Below are 11,320 nucleotides of genomic sequence, written 5' to 3' on the forward strand. Positions count from 1 at the left end.
TGTAGATAAGGAGAAAATATTTAGGTATTTTCAAACCCTCCAGACTACAGGTTCTAGTTACCTGCTTATGGCATCCCTGGATACTGCTAGAGCTCAACTTAGTGAAAGTCCCAAGAATGTATTCAACCAAGTGATCGAATTAGAAAATGAAGCAAAGTGCTTGCTTAAACGAATCTCTGGCATCTCAGTGCTTGAGAATTAAACCTAGGAAAACAATAGGTCTAATAGTCCTTTCTTTCTACAGTTTTCACATTTCTATTATACTGATTTCCACTCACAAGAAGCAAAAAATGTGTTTTACAAAGAGTGTTACTAAAGTATAAAAAAGAAGCAAAACATGTGTTTCTAAAGAGTGTTACTAAAGTATAAAAAAGAAGCATTGTAAAAAATAGCATTCTTGCATTGAAAAAGAAGCAAAACATTCATGTAGTGCATGTGGTGAATGAGAGTAATGTGTAGTGGTTGGTCATGCCCCCTAAGCTAAGTTTGGTTTCTCAGCCATATCCTCCAAAAGACCGTCCTTATGTCGACCAACGCGACGAAGGCTCTATGTTTGGTCGCTCAAGGGCCTATGTGTGCGTGTGTTTATCCTTCTCCCTAGAGTTTCACTATCTCATACCAATCCCCGTAACCAAGATGTTCCCTCATTTTTGAACATGTTGGTTCATGATTGATTATGATTATGTTCAACAAAAAAAAATACTCCCTCCCCCTTTCTTCAAGAAATATCACAACTCATTTTAAACAAATTAAAAATCTATAAATAAATGAATTAAAATAATAGTAATTTTACTAAATTATTCTTATTAAACAATGGAGAATGATAATCTTTACTTGACAAAAAAAAAGGTGATAATCTTTATAAGACAAACATTATTTTGTTTTTTTACAAATCAACCAGACAATTGGTACGTAACATACACCAACAAAGTCCTAACACTCTACATTGGAATGGAACTCAAACTCTTACAAAATACTTCATTCAATCATTATTATAAATAAAATTTTAATTATTAGATTAATTAAATAATCGATGTATCTAGTCTATATAGATGTAGTATTATTACTTATTCTATGAATTTAAAAATTGAATTTTTGTTTAAATAGTGATGAGAGAATACAAGACAACTTTTTTATTTTTGTGATACCCAGCATTGTCATATTTTCTGGAGTAACATTAAATACACCGCTTTGTTAATACTTTTTGTTTTTTTTCATACGAAGGCAAATGAGTAGCCTTTCGGTAATTAATTTTAGCAATTTTTTTTCATTGGAATTAATTTTAGCAGATACTCTTTGCCATTTAAGTGGCCTAAAGTTCCACAGAAAATTAATATTAACCTCTTGACAGAAAAGAATATTAAATTCGTAGTCAATTTAAATTATATATGGATCAAAACTGCAATTAAGTCTAATTATTAATAATACGTTTTTCCTAAAATATGAAGAACTTGCCTTAAAAATAATGTTGCTTTTCTCTTCTCACATTGCCAGGATTTCGAGTCACATTCAGTCATGCATTAAAGAAAATGAATGAACACCATAATACAGGTTAAATAATGAAGGGTGTAATTTTAATCATAAAAAATATAGCAATTATGATGGTTGTATTTGTGTATGACATTATATAAGAAGAAGAAGGTTCATACAAAGAGACATTCTTGTGAGAGAGCAAATAGAGGGAAGGGAAGAAATAGCCAACAGTAACAGTAACACACACATTTGGTTTCATTACTGTCTCAGCAATGGCAGGGTTGGTCGAAGATACACTCCCTGCCCATACTAAGGATCATGATGAATCCAAATTTGCCATTGCAGGTTACCATTTACTTCTCTCTTGTTACTTTTTCTTTTCTTTTTTCCAAATAGTTTAGTGGGTATAAATTCACATCTTACTATGAATAAGCGTTTGAAGTTTGAACACCGACCCCGGTATATATTATACAATTGTCTCTACCAACTGATTTAAGTTCGGACACTTCTCTAATTATTTCATTCTAGAAAAACCATTGACTTGATTAGAAATTAAAAGCATATTTAACCCTCAACTTGATCAATATGCAACAACAAAAATCACAATAAATTTTACATCTGTAAAATTTAAATTAAATCAATAACAAGTAGTATAAAAACTAGCATTAGTTATTCGGTAAAGTTAACTCGACGATTTTTCAAGGGATTAAATTTATTTTTGATTCAGTATGTACTAAAATGACTGACAATATCTATTTCAATGTACAACTAAAAAAATGTATTTTTCAATGTAAATAAATAGACTATTTGCAATAAACTCATAATCCATTTTGTTTGAGTTATTGTCTTGATAATTTTTATTAGTTAAAAAGGTTTTCCTGTAGTTGTTAAAGAGCTTCAAAATGTCAAAACAAGCCGGATAAATTTATTGATCAAATAATAAAAAAAATTACTTTTTGTACTCCTAAATTTTAACAAATAAATTTATTTGAGATAACAAAAGATATATTATTGGAGTAGCCATGGCTACACCACAGCTCCTGCATAAATATATTATTACTATTATATATTCATACATTGTCTTGTTATTGTTTTACTGTTTTATTATTGTTCTTGATTGACATAATAACTTTCAAATGGCTTTAGAATGATTAAATATATTAATTTGTTTTTTTATCATGGTGTGAAATTGTATATGATTAAATTTCTGGATGTGCGGTAAGTTTGGCAAAAACACGGTTTTAAAATGTAGTTTTTGTCAAAATCGTAGTGGCTCTTCATGGCTGTGCATATCTCACCTTAATCTAAACATAAGTATGTCGTCGATATTTGGCATCAATGATGCATATATGTAAGAACATATCAGTTAAAAAATGTTATAGCCCTCAAATAGATGTTAGTATCTCGTGAGATTGGTCTTTGCATATCGGTTTAGGTATCTGAATTCATCTAACAATGAACGCTTCATATCCAAGGCATGTTTGATATTTAAATGGTACATATGGTTACATTCGATTATTGAATTTTCTCAATATATTATTTATGGATTTCAAGCTGTGTTTGGTGTCTGTCTTTTTATTTACGGATTTCAAGCTGTGTTTGGTGTCTGTCTTTGTGTCAATGTTTCATTGTTGTTATTGTTTTATGTGTTTGTATATAATGTTAGGGTTTGTGTTGATGCAGATGAAGACACAGAAGTGGATGATTCTCCTATAGAGCAGGTCAGGCTAACAGTGCCAATAACAGACGACCCTACACAACCAGCACTGACATTTAGGACATGGACTATTGGTTTGGCATGTTGCATTGTCCTTGCCTTTGTGAACCAATTCTTTGGGTTCAGAACCAACCCTCTGACTATCACTGCTGTCTCAGCACAAATTGTTTCTCTCCCAATTGGGAAACTAATGGCTGCAACACTTCCAACAACAATATATAAAGTTCCATTCACTAAATGGTCTTTCACATTGAATCCTGGACCTTTCAATTTGAAGGAACATGCCCTCATTACCATCTTTGCTAGTGCTGGAGCTGGTGGTGTTTATGCCATTTACATTGTCGATGTTGTTAAGGCGTTCTACCACAGGAGTATCAATCCAATTGCTGCTTTTTTGCTAGCAATAACAACTCAGGTGAACAATTTTGTTTTGTCAAATGGTAAACATTTGCATTTTTTTTTTCAATTTATTATAACCAACCAAAAGAAATTATAATTAAAAATGTGCTTGGTTTTTTTGTCCTTGAATTTTTTAGATGCTTGGTTATGGATGGGCTGGTATTTTCAGAAGGTTCCTTGTGGATTCTCCCTACATGTGGTGGCCTTCAAATCTTGTCCAGGTGTCTTTATTCAGGTACTCCCCTCCATCTCAAATTATAAAAAGCAAACCTTTTCCAATTTTACCTTTGGAATATGTACTTTGGAAAGTGTTGAAAACATTAGAATGTGAATATTTTATAATAGACTTAATTTAAGGGTAAATTTGAAATAATGACATTAAATATATTAATTATAGTAGACTTGCTTATATTTGAGACCATGAGAATTTCTTTTGTTGTTTACATATGAGACTGGTGGGAGTATATCACTTACTTGATTAACCTAAATAAAGAGTATTTGCTTATAATAGTGGTCGAATATGGAGTACAAATTATCAATATATTTAGTAGAATGTTAACATGTATCTTAAGAGTATAAATAAAAAACTAAAGATAAATTTTTTATCGTGGAAGTTGTGTTCTTAAAAGTTTGAAAATTGTCAATTTCATCACAATTTCAAAATAAAATTTCTATCTTTAGACCAGTGACATGTGCCATCAGAGCATAGAATGTTGTAAATGTAGAACCTAAACTTCGGATTAAAAGTGTGTGCAGTGATGACATGTGTCACTGTCTAGTCTAACACTGATCAGATGCCGACTCATGTGGTTACATTCAATAAATCAGTTTTTATCAATTTTTTCAAATTATAACCATATTCGATATGTCTGGTGTCGCCTGTATTAATTGTATATGTGTCCCTCCTTCAAATATTTAATATTTGGGAATGTGATGTTGATTTTTATATTTTTTCTTAACTGGTAAATGATTGAATGGCACAGGGCATTTCATGAACCTGAAAAGAGGCCTAAAGGAGGAAACACTAGGCTGCAATTCTTTTTCATGATTTTTGTGGCTAGCTTTGCTTATTACATTATTCCAGGCTACTTTTTCCAAGCAGCATCATGCATCTCAGTTGTTTGTTTGATATGGAAAAACTCTATCACTGCTCAACAGATTGGTTCAGGACAGAATGGTCTTGGTATTGGTGCATTTGCCCTTGATTGGAACACTGTTGTTAGTTTCTTAAACAGTCCTTTGGCTTATCCTGGTTTTGCCATCATCAACGTCTTGGTTGGATTTGTGTTGTTTATCTATGTTGTGATTCCCATTTCCTATTGGAATAATTTTTATGAGGCCAAAAAGTTTCCCTTCATCACTTCAAACACATTTGATTCAACTGGTACAAAATATAATATTTCTAGGATTCTGAATAAAGCAACCTTTGAAATTGATATGGATGCTTATAACAATTACAGCAAGCTCTATCTTAGTATCATATTTGCATTTGATTATGGATTGAGCTTTGCATCTCTCACTGCCACAGTGTCGCATGTTTTCCTCTTCCATGGAAAGTATGTTTTCTTAGATTCCACAATCTTTGATTATGTATTATTGATGCAACTTTTATGATAAACTGTCTAACTATATATTTTGGTGACTGTGTATTTGAAAGAACGATAATTCAGTCGTGGAGGAAGACAACAACTGCGCTAAAAACACAAGCTGGAGACGTACACACAAGACTCATGAAGAGAAACTATGAACAAGTCCCTGAGTGGTGGTTCATGACCATTTTGGTTCTTATGGTTATTTTGGCCTTGGCGTGTTGTGAAGGCTTTGACAAGCAGCTCCAACTTCCATGGTGGGGAGTCTTGCTTTCTCTATCAATTGCATTGGTATTCACTTTGCCAGTTGGTGTCATCCAAGCAACAACAAACCAGGTAATTTTTTCTTTCTTAACCTTCCAGTTTCCAGGGAAAGGGACTCTGGTAACCAGGTAATTTTTTGCCTTAACCCTCTGGTTTTTAGGAGATGAGACCCTGGTAACAAGATGATTAAGATTGTCCAGCAAATGTAGGAAAAAAAATAAACTAACACATGTTTCCCTTGTGTGCAGCAAGCTGGACTTAATGTGATCACAGAGTTGATCATTGGGTACCTTTACCCCGGAAAGCCTCTTGCCAATGTAGCCTTCAAGACCTATGGATACATGAGCATGTCACAGGCACTTAGTTTCCTTCAAGACTTCAAATTAGGTCACTACATGAAAATTCCTCCAAAAGCTATGTTCATAGTACAATTGGTAGGAACTTTGGTTTCTTCAAGTGTATGCTTCAGCACAGCATGGTGGCTTCTAACAACTATTCCACACATATGCGATAAATCAATGTTGCCAGATGGTAGTCCATGGACTTGTCCTGGTGATGAGGTTTTTTACAATGCTTCAATCATATGGGGAATAGTAGGACCAAAAAGGATGTTCACCAAGGATGGAATTTACCCCGGAATGAATTGGTTTTTCCTCATCGGTCTACTTGCGCCTGTTCCGGTTTGGCTTCTAGCTCGTAAATACCCGAACCACAAGTGGATTGAACTCATCAACATGCCACTTATCATTGGAGGTGCCAGTGGTATACCACCAGCTAGATCAATCAATTATATTTCATGGGGAGTTGTTGGAATCTTCTTCAATTTCTATGTTTACAAAAATTTCAAGGCATGGTGGGCTAGACACACTTACATTCTCTCAGCTGCTTTGGATGCTGGTGTTGCTTTCATGGCTGTGTTGCTCTATTTTGCACTTCAATCTTATGGTATCTTGGGTCCAGCTTGGTGGGGTCTTGAGGCAGATGATCATTACTGTCCCTTGGCTAATTGCCCTACAGCTCCTGGTGTTAAAGCCAAGGGATGTCCTGTCTTTTAAATTCCATAGTTGCATTCTATCTTATCTTCATTAGTCATGAAAATGTACAGTCTGAAGAATAATAAACCAGTGTCTTAAATTGTGGAAATTGTTGGCTGATCAAATTATGCTATGCTACGATGCTTAAGTGGTAGTCATTTGACAACACTTTGTATTCAATAGCGTATCGTGGAATGATGATGATTTGTTCAAATTCCACAACGGTATAGTGTTTTATCTGCTATTTGACAACATTGTAATTAACATAGTTTCTACTTTGTAACTTCAATCTTTGTCAATTGCATTAATACAGTGGAAAATTGAACGAGCTGTACTTTTAGCAAAATTGTTTATATAAACCATTTCTTTTATTCTATTCTATCTATTGTAATTTGCAAGCATTTGTTCTAGTACAGCAAGCAAGCAATGTGTATGAACCTATTCAAAATAGCCACAAGCATAATGGTGGAATTTGAATGTATTCAATGACACATTCTCATAACTTTAACATGTTGATTCTTGCACAGTTTAGATGACAGTTTTATGTAAATTATACACAAGTTAATAAGAACAAGAATTGTATCATGCTGCCAAGTTATAAAAGCTAGAAAAGAAAGAAGGTGATACATAGCCATAAGGTTTAGGAAAAACATTTTTTGTAGACAAACTGAACAACTTTTTTAGCTGCCTATTCTGATCATTCACTTGTATCCAAGGAATCACAAATCTTTCGTACAACTTTTACAAAAACCTTTTCACATAATACCAAGTACCAATTGTTTTTGTGAAAGTGACATTGAAAATTGCTTCATTGATTAATGATTGCCCTTTCGAAAACAAATTGTTAAGTGGGTCTAGCTTCACTAAAGAGCAAGCAATAAAATATATTAAATTTAAAATATTAATCAAATAAATAAGAACATAAATCATATTGAACAGACAAAGATGGTGTCCCTTCAAAGATGGTGGTGTAAAGATCTTGTTGAGTATCACCCGTACGCCATCTCAAACATGTTTTTGATCATTTTATTGTTTCCAATTTACCGTTTCTTTAATCTTATGTTACTAGTTGATGTTCAAATTCCATCATCTAAGTTGGAGGATGCTCGAGAGAAAGAAAATAGCGCAAAGGAAGAAAAGGTATAAATCTTCCATAGAAAATTTAAGTCTAAAAGAACACACATAACCTTAGCAAACCATATGAAACAGGATAATGGATAACTATGACTATATTGTTTCTTCGAAATAACAATGTTCCAAGCAAAGCAAGAAAACTCCAAATTAATATCCCTACATAAAAGTTAGAAAGGAAAGAAGAAAAAAAGCCTTGCAACAAAAAATATGGCCCTTTGTGGAAGGAAAACTCTGAAAATTGTTAATTGGATGATAAATATCCTGCTTATACATCTGATAAAGTTTCTCATAAAACAACATTCCTCAAGTCAAGATCTATTCCCTGATTGTTCGTTACAAGAATTCGGCATGTGAGCCATGATATGCTTGAACATCACCCACTTGCAACGTAGGTTGGATACAAATGGACTGAGGGCCGAGATCAGTTGAAGAGCCCTGGGTTTAGCCAATCCCTGAAAACAAAATTGGATAATATAGATTGTGTAAAGTTGATTATAACTGCGGATATGAAAATCAAGAAGAAAAAAGATTGGGAGAACGAAGGGTGGCGGTGGTAAAAGAACCTACTTGCTTATATCATCAAGGTGATCATCAAAATCTACAATGTCATTCCATTTCTCAGATGAAATATAATCCAATAAGATCACATTTGCTGATGGCTCTTTGAGAGAGAATCGGTTGTTCGCATCTGACTGAACCAACTTCCAGTTCTTAGATGCATCCCTAACATAAAGCTAAACCATAAGAAAAAAGGCAATCTTTGTTAATGCAACCAACAAAAAGATGGATCTACATCATATGGTAAAGATCATACTTATATAACATATAGTTAATGAGATATATAACATATAGATATAGTTAATGAGATTTTATTTTAATAACAAAAAAAGGAAAGGAAAGGAAAATAGGAGGGGGGGAATTAAGGCAAGTATTCAGGGCTATATGGAAGACGGCATGGAATCTTTGTAATTAGTACAAACATTGGATGAAACCTTATAGTGGATTGAGATTACAGCCTATATATTTAAGCAGAGTAAGCAAATTACACAACATAATTGTTTTATTCACCATCTCATCAAAATTTTAGATCAATATACTGCAATGTGTGGTAAATCAAACAAAGATTATTCCCTCTTTTTGACTTATGCTGAAAATAGGAGGGGGAATTAAGTATTCAGGCCTCGTGATTATAAGACTTGCCATCAGATCTGAATTTCAAGATGTTACGACAAATAACCCAGACATTGTCAAATGCAAAAGGAGGCTACAAAGATACGCATATTATAGTTCAAAGGATTCAATGATTCCATTATAAAAAAGGAGTTCTTTGATCTGCGCAGGATAAGTCCTAAAGGATTTCTAGATATTTGATGATTCCAGACAAAATTCACCCCCAAATTTGATTCTCATCCACCCCGAATTCTATATTTACTGTGAAACAAATGTTGAGAACACAAATAGCTTCTCAACATGTATATATATAAACATAAGTAGTTTATTAAATTTAAGTGTCATGTACGATAAGTGCTTCATTAATTTAGTTTCCCAAACGCTCCCTTGATTAAACATTATCTAGATCAAGCCCAAATAAAATTCATAAAACAGCTTTGTTATGAAAAATCATTAGAGCTGCATACTAATAACATCACTAACCTGCATTATAGCACTGCTACTCTTGCTCTTTTTCAAAGCTTCAAGCTTCTTGTTATCTAACTGCAAAAAAGAATATAGAAAAAATGAAAAACAAAAACTACATAATTCAAATCAAAACAAGATCAACAAAATTCACATCACATACCAATAGAATAGCAGCTTGTGGAAAGTAACGACAGATATGGTCACCAATGTTCTTTGCCACACCACCAAGCTCAAAATCATCAGACCTCTCATTGGCATGAAAATAACCAACTATGTTCAACCCTTTGGTAGAAAAGTATTCCTCTATCTATCACACAGACAATAGCAAATCACAACAACAACAAAATCAGAAAACTGTGGAGAATCTAAAGCTATGCAGCACTAACACATACACCAAACATAACACTCACATGTTGACACAGTAATTATTTGAAAAAAAAAAAAAATTGTAATCATATTTGTTGGTGTCCTGTTGGTGTCGAACACAACACTGACACATGTCACACACCAAACATGAACATTCACTAATTGAGTGTAAACACATGTGTCGGTGTCGGACAAAGGACACACCTCCGATCAAAATTGTCAATGTACAAAGATCTAAAGTAAACAAGAACACAAAAACTAGATTAATTGATAAACCCAACAGAAATAAAGATCAACCCAGATGATTAAATTGCATGTTAATTGATAAAGTTTATGTCTTTAAGCATAATTTAGCAGTTAACAATTTTGGGTCGGAATTGAATGAGAAAAAACCATGATAAAACCCTAAGAGAGAGAAAGAGATAAACCAACCAGAATAAGAGAGATCTCCAATTGAGGAAGAAGAGGGATTTGAGAGTGGAAAAGAGGGACGGCATCGGTGATTTCGACGGTGTCGTTAGAGGAGGAGATGCGGCCGATCAAGACGCCGTTGACGGCGGATGTAGGGTGTTTGAGAGAGTGAAGAACGAGTTTGATGTATGCGTTTTGTGAAACCTCGTACTTCAAATCGTTACTTCCCATGCTTCTGATGATGGATGATTCAGTTTCACAACACAGACAGTCACACGAAGGTTTTTCTGTTTCTTATGTTTGTGTTTGTGTTTTTGTGGACTTCGATATGTTTGGTTTGTTACTTTTTTTTTTTTTTGACCAAATGTTGGTTTGTTACTTGTGAAGTGTGAACTTGTTATAACTAACGACGTCGTTTTAATATAAAGTCAAATTAGATCAACGCATGAGTCATGGTTTTTTTGGTCACTGTTTATAGAGCTTTAGCCCCAATACGATAAGTATAGAAAATTTGCTATTGACACATCATCATTGGCTGAAAAAACACATATAAATGACGGAAATAATCCTTCGCAGTTAATTGTCCAATATTCAGCTAAACCACTGATGTAATCGGCAGCAGTTAAGTGCCGAGGATTCCATCAGCAGTTAAGTGTCGAGGGTCTGTTATAAGAACAGAACAGACCTAGGAGTTTCCAAAACTCCATTGTTGCGCATTGAAGTTCAAGAGGTGCAAATTTTTCCAATTGTTGCGGGAGTTCGGGTATGCTCCATTTAGGCTAAGCTCCATTTACTCCATTTAGGGTTTGGATGCAAGACATGTGGCAAAAAAATATCTAACGGTTGAGATTTTAAATTAAAAAACAAATATTTGTTTAATAAAAATACATAATAATAACAAACAAAATCATGTTCCCTTCTTCTCTCATATCACAACAACCTTTTATTGTTTTTTAATTTAAAATTTCAACTGTTAGATATTTTTTTGCCACATGTCTTGCATCCAAACCCTAAATGGAGTAAATTAAGCTTAGCCTAAATGGAGCATACCCGAACTCTTGTTGCGGATTCAACGCCAATTACGCTCAGAAAATCAAGTAAGTTGTTATCATCCTATTGCATTGTTGTTTCGTGATTGAATTGTTAGTTTTTTTGGTTAAATTGTCACATAATTAGGTTTTGTTGATTTTATGATTTGATGTTAGATTAGTTTAGGTTTTGATGATTTTATGATTTTATAATATTGTTGTAGAATTGTAAGGTAATTGTGGTAGAATTTTTAGGATTAGTTTAGA

The 11,320-nt window shown here is 33.6% G+C and overlaps 2 protein-coding genes across 2 annotated transcripts; one reads left to right on the forward strand and one right to left on the reverse strand.

Moving 5' to 3' along the window:
- Positions 1-1,663: 1,663 nt before the first annotated feature.
- LOC146925254 (oligopeptide transporter 1-like) lies at positions 1,664-6,852 on the forward strand. The gene is made up of 6 exons (XM_085710219.1): positions 1,664-1,818; positions 3,157-3,605; positions 3,727-3,824; positions 4,573-5,145; positions 5,247-5,514; positions 5,691-6,852. Exons 1-6 carry the CDS (start codon positions 1,746-1,748, stop codon positions 6,495-6,497), a joined length of 2,268 nt encoding a protein of 755 aa, XP_085566345.1. The 5' UTR covers positions 1,664-1,745; the 3' UTR covers positions 6,498-6,852.
- An 812-nt stretch (positions 6,853-7,664) lies between these two features.
- EMB2731 (ER membrane protein complex subunit 8/9 homolog) lies at positions 7,665-10,367 on the reverse strand. The gene is made up of 5 exons (XM_085710223.1): positions 10,047-10,367; positions 9,409-9,555; positions 9,264-9,323; positions 8,178-8,344; positions 7,665-8,062 (listed from the first exon to the last, which is right to left on the reverse strand). Exons 1-5 carry the CDS (start codon positions 10,254-10,256, stop codon positions 8,032-8,034), a joined length of 615 nt encoding a protein of 204 aa, XP_085566349.1. The 5' UTR covers positions 10,257-10,367; the 3' UTR covers positions 7,665-8,031.
- Between the last annotated feature and the right edge of the window lie 953 nt (positions 10,368-11,320).

Source organism: Medicago sativa, chromosome 5 (genome assembly GCF_051527215.1).
Source record: "Medicago sativa cultivar Bolivia chromosome 5, Bolivia_mono, whole genome shotgun sequence".
NCBI classification, from domain to species: domain Eukaryota; kingdom Viridiplantae; phylum Streptophyta; class Magnoliopsida; order Fabales; family Fabaceae; genus Medicago; species Medicago sativa.